General features: G+C 37.0%; 1 protein-coding gene across 1 annotated transcript in view; it reads left to right on the plus strand.

Moving 5' to 3' along the window:
• Window positions 1–5,297: 5,297 nt before the first annotated feature.
• ASXL3 (ASXL transcriptional regulator 3) overlaps window positions 5,298–24,046 on the plus strand; it is a 143,288-nt gene continuing 124,539 nt past the window's right edge. The window contains exon 1 of the mRNA XM_060029529.1: window positions 5,298–5,374. Coding sequence (XP_059885512.1) covers window positions 5,319–5,374 — 56 coding nt within the window. The 5' untranslated portion in view covers window positions 5,298–5,318. The remainder of the gene's footprint in view (window positions 5,375–24,046) is intronic.

Here is a 24,046-nt window from a genome sequence, read left to right on the forward strand (position 1 = left end):
TCTGATATAGTTAGTCACATTAGTAAAGAAGATGACATCCAGTGGTGTGTTTGCCAGTTCTACACAACTGTTCATATCCTATGAAAAGTACAAGTGAATCCATTGCTAGGGAGGCCACTGATTGTGTGTGTGCTTTGTGTCCTTAGCCATGGAAATGCCACTTTTGGGAGAGCAGTGCTGAATTTGCAACCTGTTGGGAGTAAAAATGAAGAAGAAAGAAGATAGTGGAGAATTGCGAGGACTTTAGTGCATGAGAAGGAAGCATGAGAGATACAAGACACAACTCGGGGAGACAGAGTCAAGTGGAATCACAAATATAGCTCTAACATGGCAGAACAGTTTGTTTCACAAAGAAAGAAAGGGCATTTTATGTAAAGACTGAACACTGTGACAGACTCTGATTTGTATAGAAGAGACAGTGATATCTGGCCAATGGTTTCTGATTACAGCCTTTTCTTGGCAGTGCGAGCTCTAATAATTCTAGCTACAGATTTTCTTAGGGAAACAGCAGCTTTAAGAGCCTGTGTTTGAGGAAATAAATTATAAAGCATTTCCATTTTCAGCAAAAAATTTTTTGAAAGGGACTAAAAAAGATCACTTTTTTAGCCAAAGTAAATAATGTAGGAGAAAGAAAACATAGAGCTATTAGAAAGGAGAAACAATTCACGGTATTTGTGGAAAATATGATTCTGTACTTCTATACTATTAGAACTACTATGAATTCAATTAGCTGTTCATATAGATAATAATTATCACAGTTCAATGGCTTTTGTATGTATTAGCGATAAAATGTGAGGATAATTTATTAAAAAAGTGTATTCATAGTTGCAACCCAAAATATAAAACACTTAATAAAAAGCTTATTACAGTTTATAAAATAAAACTTTAGCACATGAAACAATGTGTGTACATTTCCTAAAAATTTAATTAGATGTCTCGTTTAATTCCTATCTAAATTTCATCTGGAAATATAAAGAAGTGAACAATGAAAAATTTAAGAAGGAGTAATGAGAGCTGTGTTCTATCCAGATAGTGAAGTGTATTGTAATATTACAGTAATTTAAACAGGGTGGTGCTGGCACAGGAATTGATTGAAAATCAGGGGAGCATAGCAGGACCCCTGGATGAGCCCCAAGGATAGTGGTTTGCAGTTTATTTCAGAGGCCCTGAAAATTCCCAGAAGTGCCTTCAGCCATTAGAGGAAGTAAGTTCTGGGGACTCTGAGCCCTCTCATCTCTACCTCAGCAGCAGCTCTGCTTTTACGCATTTTACATACTGGGTTCCCACATTTATATATTGGTTTCACATCCAAAGGAGTTTTCATTGCCCTGATATTAATGTATGCCAGAGGATGCCTCACTAACCGTGACCGGCTTATGAAACAAATTATGTTGGGGAATCTTGACTTAACATTAATAGGAGGTGAGAGCTTAAGTTAGTTCTTCACCTGGGTACAAAAGGGTACATTCCAGATGAATTAAAAAATGAAAGCATAAAATACCCGCAAGAAACATTTGCAGATATTTACGCGCTCTTTGGATAAAAGGAACTTCTAAATATGAGAGCAGGTGAAGTCACAATAGAAAAGTCTGATGGAGTAGTTCATTTGAAAATAGAGAACTTTATGTATCATCTCCCTAAATATCCAAAAAATAACCAACAAAAGGAATAAAAATCTGTTATTAACATGCACAACAGTGAATATGTCTTACTATATAAATAGCTTTTTACACATTAATGAGAAAGACAGAAATATCCCATGTCATATCCCACATGATATTCATTTGAAATAAAGTTTTTGTTCTCCTTGGTATTTACAAAACTATAATTAGAGTAACAGTGAATTGCAACTTCTTTGTCCTACTAGGTTTGCAAATATTGCTAAAAAGATAAGATTTAATACTGGCAAATTTGTGGAGAGAGAGGCAGATTCAGTTCTGCTTGGTGAGAGTATAAATTGTTAAAATATTTCTGGGAACAGTTGACAGTGTATCAAGAGACATGACAGAGCTCACATCCTTTTGACCCAATAATATTCTAAGAACTTTACATTCAATATATTCTTTGGAAATTTATTTTTATTAAGTTTTAAAACAACATAAATGCCTATCTTCAGTTAAGTGTTAATTATGATGCCCATTTTGAAGAATTTAAATTACATGAGGAAAAGTAAGACAGCTAACTATGCATACATGTACTTTATATAATTATAATTATATTTTAAAAGTATGTATGAATAGAAAAAAACTAGAAGGAAAACACAAATATTAGCAGGGGTTAATATTCTTGGTTGTAAGCTTATGAGTGCATTTTGTTTTCTATAATATAGGTATGAGTTTGCATTTTTCCAGTTTTTACAACCAGAAAAGAAGATGATTTTATTAATAAATAATTATTATCCATGGCAGACTTTGAAATTGGATTTCCTATTTTGTTACAATTGTATCATTATTGACCAAGTCAGTTTGAACCTGTTTTGATTATCCGAAATATTAATTGGCCCTCTTTCTAGAAAAATCTTATTATGATACATGACCTTAAAAATTGTGGATAATCCTACTCCCTTCCCTGCTCTATTGCATCCTTGACCCCTGTTTCTAAAGAGGTAGGTACAAGGTGGAAGACAATTGGAAGAACATGTTAAATTCAAAATAAGTGTTACATAACCAGGAAGACATATTCAAATACTAGCTGTATTTGAAAATGTCAAGAAAGATAATCCAGGGAGTATGATTTTGCAGGACATATGAAACCGTTAACACCTCATAGCCAAGACATCAATCGCTGGGGCGTGGGCAGTTCCTCGGTTTAACATTTGGGGCTGTAGTTTCACTCTGTGTCTTCTTCCCACTGTCCTGTTGGAGTATGGCTGCCTGCGAGTCTGATTCATGTCTCTGCCATGTGTCATATTATTTTGATGCTATCCATGTTTTGTTCCGTGGAAGTAATCTCTCTCTCTTTTGTTCTCTAAATGTTCCCACAGCTAGTTCAGTGAAGCTTGTTCACATCCAGGACCCTCTCCTTCTCTGTCCCCTTTCTCTGTCTTGCAGGAACTGAGGGGGGCTTCTGGTGTTTGTGTGGCTTCATCATTTCCTTCCTGCCTCTCATCCACTTCACGATGTAATTCTTGGCACTTTTACTTCCTTTGTAGAGTAGGATGTGATGTCATAGAGAAGGGGACAGGGCTATCCAAATTCTCTCAATTGCTGGGAGGAGCTGCCCAGGTGTGCTGAGGGGCCTGTACTCAGGAAGAGAAACAGGGAATCCTCCACAGTGAGTAACCCCACTTTCGAGTGTGCCCAACTTTCCACTAAAACATTACCCAGTACACTGGAGTTTCCTCTTCGGCCCTTTCTAGATTTAATCAGTTTGCCTTTTTGACATTCCCAGTTCAGCTCAATTTTCCTCCTTTCTCTCCCTTCTCCTCTGTCCCCCTCTTTCTGCCATCCCGTGTCTCTCCCCGCCAGTTCCCTTCTTCCTTGCTTGCTTACTTGTGTATGTCTGTGTCTGCTGACCTTCTGCCCATATCTTCTATGAGAGACCATTAGTGTCCCCAGCATTGCCTATCATTTGGGGTGAGACCCACCCCGTATATAGTCCATGTGACCACAGCATCTCCTTTCAGTAAGTCATAAGTATGCACTGTTCTACTTACAGTTCTTCTTATTTTAAAAATTCTGTCGACTATTTCATTTTCATGTCTGTATCTTTCCTGCCTTTCTTTGTGACCTAACCTTTTCCCCTTTTCAGCTCTATTATGCAGTTTCCTTCTTGCCTTTTTTTTTAACCAATGTTTTTACACTTTAGTCCTCTTCCTATACAGCGATGCCTATGTGTCTTCCCCCCTTGACAGTTCAGCTCTCTAGAGCATCCTCTGTGAGGACAGTTTTTCCTTCTTTCCTAGTGACATACTTGTTGCTACACTCTCTTTCCAGTGTAGCTCCTATTTCGCTATTCTTTAAAGAATTACCAACTGCAACTAAGAGACTGATCCAGACTAGGAAAAAATGGGGAAATTTCCTGGGAACTAGAAAGGGGAGAACAGGAAAGTGGCCCTAATGGTGAGGTAGGGCAGGCTGTGTATGTAACTCACTGGAGGGCCTTGAGGAGCAGAACCTTTGCTAGGGACCTAGCTGAAATTTAGCCATTGATCGTGGAAGAGATCACAGAGCTCTTTTGAACATATTGGAAGCCTTTTTAATTTTTAGTTTTGTGACCCTGTTAATTCTTAATAATTATGAGAATTCTGGTCTAATATTCATAATAATCATAAATTAGGACTCTAGAATTATTAAGTTGCATGGGGGCCATGACTTGTGCAGAAGCTCCTGTACAGAAAATTTAAGTAGGTGTCATCTACCCTTGGAGGAAGTCATTGTGAAGATGTGTGTACACTTGTTTCTTGTACCCAGAGGTGGTCCTATAGACCTTGTTGGTGAGCAGTGTGGGCACCGTTGTTTACGGATTTCACTACATGTAAAGTCCCTGGGTAGATAAAAGGGGCTTGCTTTCCAGGGCTGATGGTCTAATGCCTGTGGAAATAATTAACTATGTCCCATATATTCCCCATACTTTGTTTAAAAAAGTTCACTTCCACTCAAAAATAAGTAGGACAGAAGGGGAGAGAAAGAGACTAGGACTCAGTTCATAAAGCTGAGATGGGCTGAATGGGAAGAGGAAGGGATTTACTTGAAATGAATTGGAAAAGGCAAAAGAAAGGAAACTGAGCTGAACTGGAAAACACACTGTAATGAGATACTTGGGTTTCTGTATGCTTTTTTCCATTTTGGCCATGAAGGGTTTTTATTTATTTTTTTTAATACAAGAGAAGTTGATCAAAATATGAATCCAGTGAGGTTATTTCTGACCAGCACTTTGTTCTCTGCTCTTGGTGGTATTCAGGCTCATGTTTCCAAGGTCTTAGAAACTTAAGAAACATTTTAACAGCCTGAAAACATGACTTAAACCATAAAATGTCAGCAATTTTTAATAAAGGAAATTATATACATTTATTAACTTGGTGTTTTTAGGTTTCACATTTCTTTTTTTGGTGTGTATGCCTTTGTGACATTTTTGCAGAATGACCCCTATATGTTGCAGAAATTGCCATAGATGTCCAGAAAAAAAATTATGTTCTCACTTTGGACACCTGATCTGTGTGATGGAACCTAATTTTGGCATAACAGCCTTTTTAAAATTTTAAGGAAACATTGCATGGTTCACACACATTTTCATCTTGTATGTTTCTATGCAGTAATCTAGGAATCTTACGTTTATTTTTATTTTTTTAGGCACTAGAAAAACACCCCAACTCACCAATGACAGCAAAGCAGATATTGGAAGTCATTCAGAAAGAAGGGTTAAAAGAAACAAGGTCAGTATTCATATTTACATTTTCTGTTTTCATTGATTAATAATTGCTACTGATTGCAAAGTAATAGGGGTATCTAGATTTTCATGTTGTAGATGATTGTGAATTAAGTAACCAACTGCAGATTCTTTTGTGACTACCAAATATTTGGGTGACCCAAGATTTCCTTGGAACTACCTGTTTGCTTAATAAATTAGACAGATTGATACAGAGTGTCCTTCATTAACAAAGAGCAGCATTGTGTGAATTAGGCTCTAATTGGAGTTACTCATCTTTCTCTTTCTTGTAAGAGGAGACTTTTGTTTCTGAAAGTGAGTAGTGAAAGAGAAACTGTTTTACAGTCTTAATAGATAGATCCCAAGGTATAAGATGAGCTCACTCTGATAAAATTCAAAGTGCCAACGAATGTGGTTGAAAATTCAGTCCTCGTATTTAGAATTACTCTACTTGGAGCATCGTTAATCAATTATTGAGTCCTTAAAAAAATAACAGTTTTATTGAGATAGTCATATACCATAAAATTTGCCCTTTGAAAATGTACAATTCATTGGTTTTCAGTATATTCACAAAGCTGTGCAGTCATTACTGCTATCTAATTTTAGAACATTTTCATCACCCTGAGATGGAACCCCATACCCCTTAGCAGTCACTCCCAATTCCCTATTCCCTCCAGCCCCTAGCAACCAGTAATGTACTTTTTATGTCTGTGGTTTTGCCTGTTCTGGACATTTCATATAATTGGAGCTATACGCTATGTAGCCTTTTGTGACTGGCTTCTTTTACTTAGCATCATGTTTTCAAGGTCCATCCATGTGGTAGCATGAATCAGTACTTCATTTCTTTTTGTTGCCAAATAATATTTTATTGTATGGATAGACTATATTTTATCTCTGATGATTATTTTTATTTAGTGATGAATTTTGGCTACAGTTTTGGCTTTATCCAGCAGTTTAGGGTCATATAAATATTACTCAAGGAGGAAAAAAAGTTTGTTACAGGGTAAAATAACCATAGGGCTGTCGCATGTGTATCTACTCATCCTTGTTACATAGAGTGAATTTTTTTTAATTGTATGAAGTTGTCTACCTATAAGCCATTGAGAAGGCAGTGGTCTCAGCTTGGTGAAAATACAATCTGCTGAGTTACCTTTTGAATCTGATCTTGAGATAGAACCTGTTGAGAGAAATCAACGTCCTCTCGAGGCCAACTTTTCCTAAAAAATTGGCATTACCTGTAACTCCCATTACTGTAACATGTGAATCGCATCAGCTTCTAGCTGTTTAAAATGCATCTCTTGCAAGTTTGATCCATGAACATCACAATTTAGTGGGGTAGAGGATACCTAGGCTCAGTTTTTCATCTCTGTTTTGGAGGCTGTTTCTGCCTGTTCTGAAGAAAGAGCCTGAGCTAATGTAACTACCCTGTTTGCAATCATTGTTCCTCCACAACGTGGAGGTAACACTGTGGAGGGAAGTTGCTGACAGAGCCTAAGCGCTATTCAAGGGGATCCTTGCTTCTAAGCCAGACGTCAGTGTGAGGAGTTAGGGAACAAAATGGGGACACGTGGAAATTAATTTTCCCCTTACTGCCTGTCAGAAACCCTGAAAATATTTATGCCATTTAGAAAGCACTGGAAATGGTTGTGCGACAGCCAAAAGAAAAAAATGGGGTAAAAATCTAGAGATCTCGGCTCCTGTCAGATGTGGGCTCTGAGCCAGAGGAACCTGAGAATGCAGGCATAAAAAGCTTCTCCTATAAGCAGACATTTGAAGTTTGTTCATCATGATATTCTTCTCCAGAGGAGTGACTAGGCCACTATCAGCTATTATGTACCTTGAGATATAAAACCCCTGTACCGTGGCCATGAACAGCATCTTAATTACACTTATCATTGTAACAACATTTTTCGTATTTTTTTCAAGATGCTGGTCTTCCCAGAATGGTATATTAAAGGGCTTTAAGTATATGTTAACAAAACTCAAAGCAGCTTCTTTAAAGAGTGAGAACGTTGAAAAGGAAAACATACCCTGTTCCTCTAAATACAACCCTCCCTCTTCATCCCCTCCCCCGTTATTGTGTCCTCCTGTGAAGAAAAAAAAAAAATGTTTGTTGTTACAAGTACTGATGAACCCGTATAGGACTATTGAAAGTACCTGCAAGGAATTCACAAGTTAAATAGGAAAGGGACCAGGCAAAGAAAGAGCATAGTTCTGTTTTAAGTTCTACTCTGTAAAATCAGCTCTGTGCAAAGGGCTCCGGAATATGCATTTTATGTTCTCATTTCTTTCTGTTTCTTTGAATTCTCCCTCCTGTCAGTTGTGACAGTTACTTATGGCTGGTATATCTGTGACTACTCCCCCCTTGTTGTCTAGTTTGCTTATTAGACTCATCTCTAAAATGAAAATAGTGGAAGGGTGGGATAAATTGGGAGATTGGGATTGACGTATATACACTAGTATGTATAAAATAGATAACTAATAAGAACCTGCTGTATAGCACAGGGAATTCCACTTTGCTGTACAGTAGAAACTAACACAACATTGTAAAACAACTATACCCTAATAAAAAAATAAGTAAAAAAATAAAAGTAGTATGTAGATTCTGAGTGAGTTTCAGCTTTCCTACCTGTTGTGTGTATTGCTTTAGGGAGCAGATTCTGACATTTATTTTGCCTACTTAATGTACTCTTTTGCTACCTTCCAAATTCTTAAATGTTTTCCAAGTATTTATGGTAGCTGAGTAAATTCAGTGTAACTGTATCTTAAGTAAAGTTACATTTAGAAATTCCATCATCATAAGGTCAAACATAGCTGTTTCATTTCTAGATGTTTATTAATGATGTGTTTTTCAAGATGTGCAGGCTTTCAGATATGCCTGATTAACTGTAGGGGAGTGAATGTGAAAGTTACTGATGTGTCCATAACCTTCCAGTGGTCTCTATGAATGAGAGGTCATGTTAGTGGCCCTCCCCCAAACAGTCCACCACTGTGCCTGGCATTTCTGGAAAAGAGAAGATTGGCCCCTTATCCATCATCATTCCAATGCCATTTGTTTTAAAATAACACCATTTGGGGCTTCCCTGGTGGCGCAGTGGTTGAGCGTCCGCCTGCTGATGCAGGGGACACGGGTCCGTGCCCTGGTCCGGGAAGATCCCACATGCCGCGGAGCGGCTAGGCCCGTGAGCCATGGCCACTGAGCCTGTGCATCCGGAGCCTGTGCTCCGCAACGGGAGAGGCCGCAACAGTGAGGCCCGCGTACTGCACAAAAAAATAAAAATAAAAAATAAAATAACACGATTTGTTTCAAATACTGGGTTGAGGGGGGTGGTGGCCCTTCATTCTGTGTGTCAGGCAGATCTCCTGTAACACTGACCTCACTGGACTGTAAATTTGTCCTTGTTTGTCTTCCCACTGGTCTGTGAGCTCCTTAAGGGCAGGGTACCCAACACTCCTGGCACTCAGAAGATACTCAGTAAATATTTGTTGAGTAAATAATCTTCCTCAGGATGTTAACTTGCTGGTCCTTAGTGATGATTTTTGTCTTGCATTTAGAGTTAGAAGCTTCTTTTTAACATGACAAGTTGTATTTTTCATCCTATTTTTAATTGTTTGTTTTAATCAAAAGGAATCTACCAGCTTTGTGGGAATTCCATTAAATAGATGCATGCCAGTAGCCTCTGGCAGATTAGCTGTGAACTTGAGGAAGGTTATTGTGCTGTTGCCTGTTTTCATATACTGTAGGTGCCTCTGGTTTAAACTTGTAACTTACAATAAAAATTAAACCAATAATTTTGGCAAAGCTGATATGAGTATTTGAATGTGTTCAGTATATGTGATATTGTTAATTTATTTGACTGAGATAAAATTCTTGACATTTTATGGTACCTTTTCCTCTTTTCCAGTGACACTTTAGATTGCATAATTTTCATGTAGACAGGATAAAACGAGGACAGCTTTTCACATCATGTTCTGTGTATCTTCTTCAAGTTATTGATGAAATGTGTAGTATATGATTAGACTCTATTTGGAAAAGCCAGACTGAAATAAGTACTCTCTGTGTGGTTTACAAAAAGGTATATAGATAAAATAAATTGTCAGAAGGACATACGGCTTTTGTTGGGAAAAAATTAATAATATGAGCATGGCATGATTTCCTAGAAATTTTTTTAATAAAAATATATTTGGTAAGTTTTAATTCCCTTCTATATAATAAGATAGAAGATTTTTGTCAATATAATTTTATTCTGGTCCCTCTATATTGTACTTGCTTTACTGATTCTGAGTATTTCCAGGCTTCTGTTACTTTGTGTTTATGAGTTGTCAACGACTGATAAGACACTGCTATTTGGAAGGCTTTTCAGATGATCAGAATCTTATAATCAATCAAAGAACCGTGTTGCTTGCATAGAGAGGATAGAAATGTGCATATTCCAGACTGCGGCTTTTATGGATGGATATTTGATATGCCTGTTTGGACTGCTTGGCTAAACATTCCCACTTCCTCAGGGAGAGAGGGTGCTACTGTAGACTATAGCCTTGTCTGCAGTAATTAAACATATGTCCATAGAAAAAGAGAAGGACTCTGGGGGTTGTCCTAATTCTGCCTTTCTGTTTTTGGTTTGCTTATTCAGAAGTTATAATTCCTTTACAAAGAGGACTGAGGGAGTTTTGATGCCTGAGGATATGTTTTTCTCTGCTCATGTAATTTTTGAAGTGATGCTTTCAAAGAAATATGTGCTCTGTTTTAGTGACACACCCGGGGCAGCAAGGTCAAGGAGTGAGGTCTGTAGCACTTACCTAGCAAGAGCAGAGCAGCCATTTATCAGTGGGGATAATTTCTTATGTGCCGGGCATTATTATCACAGGATACCTGTTATTAATGTAGCAAGAATTGTGATATAGTTGTCATATGACTTGATAATAGGTGAATTGCTTTCTAATGGAGGTGAGGCAGTCACGAAATAAAGGCCAAAATATCGCAGAGCAATTAAAAAACCCTCTGTTGGGTTGGGGGCAGGGCAATATTTATAAGGTACACTTTTACAATACTATAGATGCCTTACTTTAAAAATAATATATGTTAGATTTCATTGACCATTTATAGAGCAGCAATCTATGATTACATATCACAGTAGGGACATTTGTAAAGGCTTATAAACAATCTCTCTCGTGCTTGGTGTTATTTATTGACATATTTTTGATTTTGCAATGTGGAGCGTGCACTTGACAACCCAAGATTTTGTAATTATGCCGGTATCAATGAGAACTTCTTATTCCCCTGGTAATTCTTAGAATAAATGTGTTTTAAGCTACTTGTCTTTAGGTCTTTCATGATTTCTGTTTTGCAGCCTCTGTCATGATATGCTGAAATTAGGATCTCCACTTTGTACTGTGGTTTGTTAAAGATTTTTCTAGGGGGATAAACTGTCAGAAAATTCCATTACCATGTATAGTGACAAACAATAAAATTTCTTGGCATTTCTCTTGGTGAGATTTACGTTTCTAATTAGCACTTTAGGAGATGATTCTTTCTCGCTGCTGAAATGTTTTGTCTAAAGATAAGAAAGAAACACAAATAATTTCAACTGCAAAATCAATTCTTATCTCCAGACTCCATGTTCCCATTGCTTCTTTCATACTGAAACTGTGGTCTCGTTTGTTTGTGTTGGGGCATTTTAGAATTACAGTGTTAACTCATGGTGTCATCCTTGCCATTTGCTAACGTCTAATTTTCTCATTGTGTAAATGGTGTGAGGGATTCATCCTTAGAGAGGGATGAATGAAACAATGGTGTTATTAACCAGAATTATAGGGGAATCTGCATGTATTTATGTGTGTATATTAGGTGTGTATACATGAGTGTGTGTAAGCAAGCCTTTAGAATAATTTATCTCTTGGTTGACATAAACTTTTACTTGTCATTACTCAGATTAGAAATCTCAATCAGGGTCATTCCTAACTCTCTTTTCCCATCCCGCCCCCATGGCCAGTTGGCTCTTGTGTAGTGTTAATTCTGTGTCCTAACTACATCTTTCTTTCTCTGAATCCCCACTCTTTGCCATTTATTCTTTGCACTTAAAATTTTTCAACTAGATTAATGCAGCATCTTCTTATCTGGTCTCTTTAAACCTGGTGTCCCGCTTTTTAAATCTATTTTTTTCTCAAACAAACATTACCCCATTTATAGTAGCATTTTTTAACTGATAGTCCAAAATATCCCAGAGAATATATTGTGCCTAATAAGCTATGAATCAAAAGCTATTGTCAGTTGTATGTTTGGATATAATTAGAGGAAATCAAGCATGTACTTTTTTCCTAGTCACATGGTATCTGAATAAATGCATGATATTCTGATTATGTAGGGTTTATGATGTGAATGGTGAATGCATACATTATACCTTACATTTAGATGAGATTTGGAATTTCTAATCTGGTCATTTTTATACACATTTGGTTCTTCCCAAAATATGTCACTTAAAATGTTGTTTGTTGGTATTATATGCTTTGTGCATAATTAATTAGTTTTAAATTAAATGGTATAAAACTGATTAAATAAGTATTCATAATTTATACATAGATATCACTAATTGTTTAAAAAGCAACTGATGTATCATAATTAAACTTTTTTTAAACTTAAAGTTACTTTTTTTTATAGTGACATAGTGATTGAGGTAATTCTTCAGGGGATGATAAGGTGATATATTACTGTGAAAGCATTCTCTGAGTTAGAAAATAATTGTGTGAAATATTACCCTACAAGGTCAGATTTCAGCTCCTCAGCACAACCCTAATCAACCTGGACTTGGGCAACTTGAAAGCCTTTGTAGTCAAGCATCTGATGTTGGGGCCACAGTTGACTACAGCTGACCCTTGAGCAACTTGGGATTTTGAAATTTGTGGGTCCACTTATACACGAATATTTTTCAATAGTAAATCCTACAGTACTACACAGTCTGTGGTTGGATGAATCCGCAGATGTGGAGGAACCACAAATATGAAAGGCTGACAATATATTATATGCAAATTAACTCCCATGTTGCTCAGGGGTCAACTGTACTTGCCTTTTGCTGTGGAATCTCCCCCATAATCTTTTCATAATTTGGAAAGTAGAAGTGGAGCCCACGAGACATTCATGAACTATGGGGTGTGTGTGTGTGTGTGTGTGTGTGTGTGTGTGTGTGTGTGTGTTGCACCCTCTGCTGGCAGTTTTCACTTTGTTCCCTAAAAGGACTGCCAAATGGGGAGGGAGCACTTTTCAGGTAGAATGCCTCAAACTAATGTACGAAATTTGCAATAGGACTCCTCCTGGTTCCCAGCTTGAAGTTATAATAACAGCGATTGGTTAGTCTGCGCAGGCTGCCATAACAAATCATCATACACTGGGCGGCTTAAACACCAGAAGTGTATGTTCTCAGATTTCTCTCTAGTTCTGGAGGCTAGAAATCCTAGATCAGTGTCCGGCAGGATAGGTTTCTGCTGTGGCCTCTCTTCCTGGCTTGCAGACAGCCACCTTCTCACTGTGTCCTCGCATGGGCTTTCCTGGGTGTTTATGTGCAGAGAGAGAGAGAAAGCTCTTCAGTGTCTCTTTTTATAAGGATACTGCACCTATCAGATCAAGCCTCCATCCTTAGGACCTCTTTCAACCTTAATACCTTCCTTAGAGATCCCATCTCCTAATATAGCCACACTAGGGCTTCAACATAAGACTTGGGGTGGGGGAGACACAAAAATTCAGTCTACAACAGTGATTCGGAATTTGGAACTTTATTTTTTTAAAAAAAGAATTTGGACCTTTACACTTCCAGAGTTCGTGGCACACCATAGAATTTTTCTAGAGTTTTGAGTATCTGATTCAACTTAGAAGGTATTCATAACAATATGCTTAACACTGTACTGTGCTTCTGTTTTTACATCCTCCTCATACGTGTTTTCATATGTTATTCCTAACATATAAACCGATAGAATACTTGGCTTATGTTTCGTGTCCAAATATAATGTGTAGAGTCACATAACATAAATTGATTTGGATTTTATTTGAAGGCTTTGGTAAAAATAGCTGTGGTGACTGCGTATAACCCTCAAGGCATCAATATTCACTAAGGTATGCAATTATAGCTGTGAAATGGCCATTTCTTAATACAACTTTTTATTCTGTCAAGCTTCCTTTCTCCATCCTTCCAAATAATTGAACAAAAACGGTAATTTAGGTGATTTCAGCTTTATTGAGATCTAGGTATAATTTACTCCAGAAATACTGAGCACTCTATAAATATTTCAGTGCAGGAATAGGAGCAGAAATGGATATAATATTACATTGTATGTGAGTCTTTCTAAGTATCCTGTGCAGGTTAAGATCTTTGGGGAGAAATAGGCATTTAACTGGGGTGGTATTATTTAATTTTTTTTTCTAGGTGGTGTTTTTCTCCTTATCTCCTTATTTCATTGCTTGTGCTCTTAATTGCCACATGCCTAAATGATTTTAAGTTTCACTTCATTGTTTTGGACTTGACAACATAATTCAAATGCAAAACTGTTGATATGCTGACATGGGGACTTCTTTTTATAGTTGATTTGTTCTCAGAGGGAAAAAAAATATGACATTTTGTTAAGCCAGGTTTTCTAAAAGCTACAAGTGCATAATTCCTAAAGAATAAGTCCTAGCTCTTTCAGGACAATTAAGGACTATTTATCCTACACCTCCTGAGATGCCTTATGCAGAATCAAATAGATAATTCTGTCTGAAATTCAGATGATTTTTATCAACTTTTTAAAAAAAGTTAAGTCCTGTTTTAGGTGCTGCGCAAGGCTTGCGTTTGGGCTCTGCTCTCTCTTCAGTTTGTTGGCAACCATCTTCTGGCCAGGTTCAGGGTACTCAGGTGTGTGGGTAGAGCTTTTCCCAGGTGCTTACTAGTCAAATGAGAGAACATCAGAGAAAGGAAAACAAGTGTGGACATGTAGAAGTTAATCAATTAAATACCGATTAAGTGCCTCCTTTTTGCTCACTGTGTAAAGTCCTGGGGGTTTTGTGGAAGCTTTAAGGCATGTCTTCATTCCATTAACATTTATTAAGTACATGCTATGTTCTTGAGACTGTGGAAGCTGCTGGATTAATAGATGAGTAAAGTGAAGTTCCTCCTTTTGAAGGTTTAACAGCGTAGTTCCAGACCCTTCTCTGAGTCATTCATTTACGTCTTTTAACCTCTCCTCTGTGGAGTATGTCTTCAGCCTAGTACATAATGGCTTTTTTATTTTTATTAGAAAAATGAAACTTAGGACTTTCTAAATTCTCTCTTGAATTCTTAATAGAATATATGATATTCTAACATAACAGGAAGTGTTGTCTTTGCATCACAAATACAAGCTCATTAAGATTAGGGACACAGATCTTTGTATTCAGTCATTTATTTCACCTGGTGCTGAGATACCATGCTTTATGGAGTATGTCAAGCAGATTAATGAGTGGGGGCTTGCTGATTAAAAGAATACCTATTTTTTTAATCATTTACTTACACTAGACCCAATACTAGGGACTTTACATGAATTATCTTTTTAAAAAAGTGATATCGTATTTACCATTTTACAGATAGGGAAACTGAGGCAGATGAGATTAAGTAACTTGGGATAGTTCATGCAGCTAGCAAGTGACATATCTGGGATTTGATGTCTGATTCAGAATCAATTGCATTTAACCTTTTGAAATATTTGTAGCCTGAACCTAATACTATTTTGATTTTAAAAGTATTGGTTATATGATTCTATCGAATAAATACTCCCCCACCCCCTTAGCAGCTTTTCTGGCTAACTGTTGATTGTCTATATATATATTACTCACTGAGATGAAAGTCTAGCCTTTAGATAGGTGTGTTGAGACTCTCGATTTATAGCCTATTTGTAAATAGGGTTGAAATATTTTTAAAAATTCCATTTCCATAACCCAGATTTGGAAGGTACAAAGCCTTTCCCAAACTTTCACTGTTCTGCTTGTCCAACATGAGAAAGATGATCTTTAGTGAAGATTTGGGCTTATGGATAGCAGCAAGATATATTTGAATTGTAGCTTCTTACTGTTTTATTTAGAAGGTGATGCTGTAAGGGTGGGAAACGTACTTTCAGTAATGGAAGAACCAAGGACTTTGTAGGACTCTCACTGTTTTATTGTTGATATTGGACTTATAGATTGTTTCTGGGGAACTGGCTAACTGTGACCAGTCAAAGCATTAATTGCTAACAAAAGGCAGTTTTAGAGAGTGGCAGTTACTACCTTTATGAAATAACTGAATGAAAATAGATGAGACTGATTAAATGATGCTTAGGTGGGGGGTAGAGGAGGCTAAGTTATTAACATTGTCCTGTTTTTAAGATATGCATCTAGGGAAAGGAAAAAAGGTACAAATTAACAGATAAGTAACGTCCCAACCAGCATTACTGCGTTCTTTAGGACATTTTCTTAAGTGGAGAATAATCAGATAAACTTTACTGTTATTGGTAATCTGTATCATGACCACTTATCCATCCTTCCTCATCTCATCTGTCCATTGTATTTCCTCTGGGAGATAGAAGAATACCACTCTTTCCTTTTTATTTTTATTCCTTATTTTTACAAAAGACAGATGTAAAATGTCTGGGTAGAGCACTTTCTCCATCAGACCACTGCAGATAGGCTGAATCCATGACTTCGTTCCTCTCTAACCAGTCTGAGTGAAATACAACATTTGTACAATGATTAGTTTTCAATTTGTTGCTTAATTTGCATTTGTTGAAGGTGTCCTACTGGTTGCTAATGTAGAAAAATGGCATTCATGAATATTTTTTGGAATAAGTTGTTGCTAGTGGGATAGTCTAAAGAATGGCTAGTAAATATGTGACTCATCTTTAACTTAGAAGAGGGTGATCATTTCAGAATTTGAGAAGTGCAAAAGAATGTGCAAAAGCTCGGTAGTAAGTGAAGGACAAACCATAAAAAGAGAAGAAAAGTAGATAAATCTTCTATTCTAAGGTACTATTTGAAGAGACATGTCTTTCAATTGATTTTCCTGAAGTGATGGGTTTTCGTTGATCCAGTCACCCTTTATTATCTGGTTTGATTTGCCTCCAATAGTACATATTTTGGCAGGAGTTAGGGGTGCAAGAGAGATTGTACTGTGATTTGTACTTCTGATGGTTATCCAGTGTTCTTGGTTCTGGCCTCGTTGGCTTTTGGTTGCCATCAAGACCTTGCCCAAAGGAGGATTATGAGAAGAACAAGGGAAGGGGTTGTGGCTGCCTTGCATTCCTGCCTCTGTGGGCTGATGTAGAGAGCCAGTGAGCTCAGTAAGACACAGTGCCATGGATCACTTTATTGAATATGCTTAATCCAGTTATTCTTTAGAATGTCTGTAATATGAATAATTTGTGAAGCAAGGGCGAATAGATTCGCCTGCAGACAATATGATGCACACAGACCATCCAGCCCCCATTTTCTCTTTTCAGATTTTCCCTCTGGACTCTTGCAGCCTGCTCTGTTTCTTCATTCACACCATGATAATATATTTAATTTATGTTTACTTATTAAATTTTCCTCTGTTCTCCGTAAAAACATGAACAGCAATATTTAAATGTAATCACAATAAAATTGAGTGGCCTGAGAAGTCCAATGGGTAAATGAAAACATTGTCAACTAGTGTGCACTTACAGTAAAAATCTAGTATTCATTTACTGATTCTTTTTTCTGGCATTAATAACTCATTTGACTTTCCTTTATAAATGGATCTTCAGTATATCAATATAGTATGAAATATATGTCATGAATATTTTATGGATTAAATAAAGTGAAACCCAATACAATTTGGAGCTGTCAAAGATTTTTTGTAATGAATTCCTGATCCGCTGTTTTATTCTTCACCTTTAATATGATAATATTGATCTCTGACCTTTCCCCTGTTTAGGGTTGTCATATAGATTAAAATTTTAAAATAGATTCGAAAGCCTATTACAACAACTGCATATTGCTGATTATAATAAATCCTTTGCCATGAAATATTTTCAGATTTTTTTTCTCAAGTTCTGAGAATTGAGGTCCAAGAATATACTTGGGATTTGTATTTATTTTATAGCATAGGTGTTTACATAAGCTAGTGTATAGGTTTGCATGGGTGTCATGGAGTCCCAAAATAGGTGGTTAAATTAAAGTTCATTTCTCACATTACAGTCTGAAGGTGGGGAGTCCCAGGAATGATAAGATAGCTTTGTTATATCAGGATATCCAAGGAGCCAGGGTCCTTTTGTCGTGTTGCTCTGTTGTCCCTAGTATTTTGTCCTCATCCCATGGTCTAAATGACTTGCCACCAAATCCATGTTCCAAGCAGCAGGTGGAAGAAGAGGCAGACACAGTCCCTCTTTAGATATATTCTGTTCTAAGCCTTGAGTGCATCCATTTTTCTCATGTCCCATTGGCCAGATACATAGTTGCACTTAGCTGAACTGGAAGCTGGAGAGTATAGTCTGTTGCAGGAGGCTGGTTCCCAGCTAAAAAGTGGGAGGTAGGGAAAGGTGGTTACTGGGGAATAACTACCAGCCTCTGCTGTATCTATTTTTAAGTTAAATCTCATGCTTAGGCTTGATTTAGGTTAAATATGTATTATAATTTTGTGACATTTGAGAAAATACCTATATATTTAACTTGATGCAAATATTAGCATAGATTTCCAAGTCTCTCTGACTCTACTCAGCCTGTTAATGACCTTCACTGTTTCTTGTCCTCTACCCACCCACTCCAAAGCCAATTCAAATGTCATATACCACCTCCTCAGTGAAGGGTTCTTTAACTCTAGCTTTAGTTCATCATTTTATCCTTGGTATTCATTTATAACATAATATGTGTGTTCCTTTGTTGTATCTAATAAACTGTCTCAAATTTCCTCATATTATAATAGGACTGCACTTTCCTTAATGGTAGAGTTTATGTCTCATTGATCTTCTCTTCCCCATGGTGCCCTTTATGCAATAGGCTCATGATATTTTCTGAATGGAAATTTGAATTCCAGCTCTGTTTCTAGTTCCAACATAATATGTTATCCTGGATAAGTCACTCAGTCTTTTCTTTTCTTTCTTTCTTTTTTTTTTTTGTCTTTTCTCTCCAGTGAAATAGGGAAAATTATAGCTCTTTATCTGCATGGTAGGGCTGAAATGAGGAAAAAATAATTTTTAAAATGTACCATCAACTGTATACTTGATTCGTGAGATTTCACACTTTGTTGCATTAGTAGGACTTTGGAAAAATTAATCAAGATTGAATGGCTTATCAAGTCAAATTTGTATTCTAAGATATTCCACAGCAGCCTTTTGGCACACTGATGCCAAAAGAGTCACGTTTCAATAAGAAGTATATGATATGATTTAATACATAATCTTTAATCTAAAATTTTATGAGAAGTTAGGAAAGGGATTCTAATTAGTTTGTGTTCTTAACTCAGATTCAGTGGTTAGATTTAAAACCATTGTTACTTGATGAAGCAGAGCCTGAATTGTTTTTAATATGATATCTGCCGATGACTAATTTTGGGATTCTAGCATCAGGGATGTTCCCGATTTGCAATGTACCAGTGGGTAAATTGTTTTTCATTACATGAAATGCTTTGAGGACGATCTTATTTGTAACTTGGAAGGTGCCTTTCTCTAGCTAGCTCTCATACTTGGGTTACTTTAGCCTTTTGAATGTACAGTATAAGTGTAGTATTTCTTCTGCTTTTCCACTCTCCAAACTTATATGTGTTAAAATGTCATATCCTGACAGTGCCTCCTATTAATTATCTAATTTGTATGTTTTGAGGGAAAACGATGTGTCTCAGAGTCCTCTGTATTTGTACTCTCATCCAAATTTTGTTTGAAATCTGATTGAGAAGCTTCAAATACACAAAATGAAATTTTGGAGAAGAGACTTTAGTAAACAAAACCACTTCGCTGTCTCTGAGGAGGTCTGCATTTAAATATGTAGGAAATGATTAATTTCTGGGAAAATCTACATCATTATTTGTGTGCTTCTGTCATTAAGGTTCTCAGAGTTTTGACTTTAGTATTTATTGAATGTTCATATTATACTGGGAGTTTTCCATTATACTGAAATAGTTTTGCTGTCTGTAAACTAAATACTATAGGATAGAATATATTTTACTTTTGAGTAGTGAGCTGATTTCCAAGATTTTGTAAATTACATATATGCTAATGCCTTAGCTTCTGTTGGTTATTACTATCCCTGCCACCGTAATAGCTATTCATTATTTAAGATGCAGATTTTCTCCCCTGGATACTTTCCCCTCAATTCCCAGGCAGAAATATGGTCCCTTCTTTTATAAGGGTGGTTTTTAATGTATCTTTATCACAGTTCTTTTAGTTTATATGTTTTTCTCCCAACTAAAGTATGGATTCCAAGACAGTTAGTGACATATCTTACTCATGTTTGTATATCCTGTATAGTTCCTAGATCATGGCAGACATCTCAGCGGGTATTTATTTGACTGAACATATATTACTCATAGACATTGTTAGCTGATATCTGTAAAAGGGTTGGTTTGAGAAGACTCTTATACTCATGGCACTTGGCCAGACCCACAAGTTATGCAACAGAGGGTCAATATGTCAAACACGAGGACTTAAAATTTTAGGAGGAAAAGCATTGTATGTTACTAAGCACCAAGAGGACTGTAAGCTTGAGCTGAGCAATCAAGTGATCTATTCCTTTCAGTGTAGTATTTTCTGGGTCCTTAGCCTAGGTGATCCATTCAGCATTTTCCTTATGAGAGACATGTCATTTTTTATGAGATGCAGTGAAGTTAGTGGAGAGTGTCCAGAAAAACATAATGAGTATTATGTTTGGTATAAATCTCAGGTCCAAACCTATCTACACAGTTTCTGGATATGTGACATCAATGGAATAATTGACTTGAGAAGCAAAGTATATACTGAGTGGGTAGAGGAAATAGTACCCCCGAAGGACATTACCAAACTTTTTCATTTTAGTAATTGGCAAGGATGGGATGAGTTTGGCCAGTAGAGTAAATGAAATGGAGATTAGAAGACAATTCTATTAATTTAAAATGGAATTATATGTGATGAACACTCATATAGATAGCCATTTGCTTGATGAAGATAATATTTTAGGGTAAGCACATAGAAAATATTGCTGCAGTGATTTAACCCAATTGATTTTATTTTAGACACACTCTGGAAATTGAGAAACTTAGTAAAATTTTGCACGGGGATTGAAAGTTTTAGTTTTCAGTATTACATTAGTTCAGGAGAAAGGGGCAAGCCAAAAGGAAATATATAGTCTTAAATCTTCTAACAGAAGTCTCAAGAAGATAAAAATAGTGAATTCTCTGGTTAAACTTTGAAAACTCTATATAATGTCACTTTGTTTCTAAGAAGCCTATTCATTAAGAAGTGAGAAGGAAAATTGGTATTTTTAAAGTTGGTTTGTTCTTGTTCTTTAACATATAATAGCTGTTGGGGCCCATTGATCTTTTTTTTTAAATTATTCCTACCATTCGAAGTTGTTATTCACTTAAAGGTTGCTGCCTGTGTCTGCACAGTGAGCAAGGGCAGTCAGCGTAGAGCTCCTGCATCAGTAGAGTCTAGTAATGCAGTCCAGGCAATGGTAGTTAGGATTACGAAAGTGGTGACCCCCAGTGGGATTCAGGAGGTAGAAGGCACTTTGGTAATACCAAACAAAGCTTCAGTGGTTAATCTGGCGTTGCTTTCCCATCTCCTGAAAAAGCCAAGGTTTTTCTGCTTTGTTTTGTTTTTTGTTTTGTAAACATCGGAAGAGTTCGATCCTATATACCAAGTTTCGAAGACTAGCCTTGGAAACCAATATCGTGTTTTCTCTTTTCCCTTCAGGACAAAGTATGTTCCATTTGGGACCACCTCAACTACCTTACCAGGCAGCACCAGGTCTTCATATACTTTCAGTTTCCCTTCTACTATGGAAAGGATCTTTCCTTGAATGTTCATATTTTCACCTTGAGAAGGCTATATATATTCAGGAGGGGTTAAGCAGCTGTAAATAAATGTGACATAGTAGAAGAGTGGGTTGTGGGAGTTTTACTATATATACACATATATAATATTTTCCAGTCTGGTTTCAGACCCCGGCATGGCTTGGAGACAGCGTTGGTGTGTATGAAGGATCTTCCTCGAATGAAGGATTTGGGACACCTTTCCATGATGATTATATTAGAGCCTCAGCTGCTTTCGTGTTGGTCATGAGGTGATGCTGAACCGAATGCTTGAACTAGCAGGAGTGGCTGGGATTGCATTGGAGTGGTTCCGTTCATTCCTTCCGGGTAGGTACCAGCTAGTGATGTTGGGTGCAAAGGGACATCGAGGGTCCCCCCGTATGGAGGAACCCCGTCGTTGTCACTCATTCCCCGGTTCATGTTTAGTGGGTTTGAGGAGACAACTGGCCACCTGGAGGCCAGGCAGTGATTTTGAATGACTGTGAAGAAGGTTATGAGGGTGGCTCTCAGATTGGTGTCGCTCACATACGCTATTTTTGTTTTGTCCGTGTGACAGTGCAGATTAGAATCGAAACTGAGAAAGTGTGACTTGTTGGAAAGTGTAAAGTTGGGAGGCCCTGCTGTGCTTTCTGATTTCTCTATCTGAATTACAGTTTGTGTAAACTATGGCCATATTTTGACTCCAAATTCATCTACACACAAAAATCCTATGGTAACATTAGATAGAAGAGTTTTATTTTCCTTTCTGGTATATATCCGGAGCCTTCTTCCCTGTGAACACTGACTGCATCTCCATGATCTTTCTTGCTGAAGTTGTAGTCTGCTTGTTCACCCTTCTGCTTGGGGCCCTTTTAAGCAGTCTGACTACATTAATAAATATTCTTGCTAGTGATGGCTGATTTTCCCAGTGAATGTTTTGCTTTATCTTCACGGAGAGCACTTCGATATTCTAATCCTGTTTTACTAAGAATCAAATTGAGTTGCACTTTTGAGTAAATACTGCCTCTCCTTCTCCTTAAACTGCTGAGGCATTTTACATTTTTAGAGAGACTATGCCAGAGTTTCTTCAATTTTGAACATGTTCTTTAGAAATGTGGTGCCTCCTCTTTGCTGTTATTTATTTATGTAATATTATTTCAGTTATTTTCCTTTACGGTAATGAAAAGCTTTGCTGAGTGTTGAACATGGGGGAAGTTTATTAGGATTAGGAGTAGAATACAGGTAAAGAACGGAAAAGAACAAACAGATGTGTGTGTCTGTAAATATCATCAGAACTGTCTGTTGACTGTCATTTTGGCAAAAGGGCAGGAAACTAACATTTATGCAGTAACTGATCATGTCAGGCACTGAGCCAAGCAGTTTCTATTTTTTAGCTCATTTAATCCACAGGGTAACATTGAGAAGTGGGTGTTATTTCTTCATTTTACAGATGAGGAAATTGATGCTGAGAGGAGTTAGGTATCTTGCCTAACTTCACACAATTATAAGTGGAAGCTCTGGTATTTGAGCCTGGATCTGGCTGGTTCCAAAGCTCAGTCTTTCCATCCAGTCAAATGTTAAGCCCCAGGCAAATGTTAGACTTCAAGAGGGGGTCCCAAAGGAATAAAAAAGAAGAAGAAAGACCATGCCTATTAGAAGGCATGAACAAATCAAGGAGGAAATGAGAGACATAGGAATGTACTAGCATAACATTTATTTTGAAAATTTCCAGAGTTTTCTTAAAACTCAGTTTAACAAGCCAAGTGACAAAAGGAACAATTTTACGATCATCAAATGTGTAGCATTTATGGGATGAAGAGGTTTCGAATTTCAAATTTTATCTCTATGTTTGGACATTTGTTCATTCTCTGCTTGGAAATTGAAGTAATGATACCCCACATTGGACCCTAGGAAACTAGAAGGACCAGTGCATGGAAGCCGATCAGGTAGTTAGTAGTTATCTGAGGAGAGACAACAGTTGAAGACCAATACCAGGTGCTTACCGTTTATAAAAGCTTTTTATTCTTTTAAATGTGTCTGCAGGCTTTTCTGTGTGGAACCTCAGCTTACCATTGCCTTTTATGTATAACATAGTGCTGTGACTGAAGACGTGGTGAATTTTTGTGTTCTGCTTAACTAGTAATATATGTGGATTTTACTAAATACTTATTTACATCTTTAGATGAAGTTTGGATCGATGTTATCAATTTTCCTTTTTATATTGATAGACAGCTGTCTCCCACCATCCCAATATATTTATTTTAGGCGTAGCCAGGGAGAATGTTGTTTCTGTGCTTATAAACTAACATTTGGCAATAGAAAGGTATTATATTATATATTAAAGTTGTTACTGTTATCCTAACATGATATGCTCTTATCAATTATGTTAATGGTACCTTAGAAAAGGCCCCACTTCCCCAAAGAAGTAAAGCTTTTTAACTGTAATGATTTTCAACGGTCAGTGCTGTGTTTTATCTACTAGCAGCTCATGAAGTAATGGTCATAATTGAATTCAGCACTTTAAGATTTCCTGACTTAGCTTAAACGAAGTATTGATTTCATGAAATGAGGTGGCAGGTGCATCGAGGAACTATTTCCTGAAAGTTTTAAGTGGCTATTTAAACCCTCAAGAATATTAAAGCAGATTAAATGAGTGGTTTGGAGTTGTGCTTACTTAAATAAGATGTTTGCCAACTGGACAGAAG

Source organism: Delphinus delphis, chromosome 13 (genome assembly GCF_949987515.2).
Source record: "Delphinus delphis chromosome 13, mDelDel1.2, whole genome shotgun sequence".
Lineage (NCBI taxonomy): Eukaryota > Metazoa > Chordata > Mammalia > Artiodactyla > Delphinidae > Delphinus > Delphinus delphis.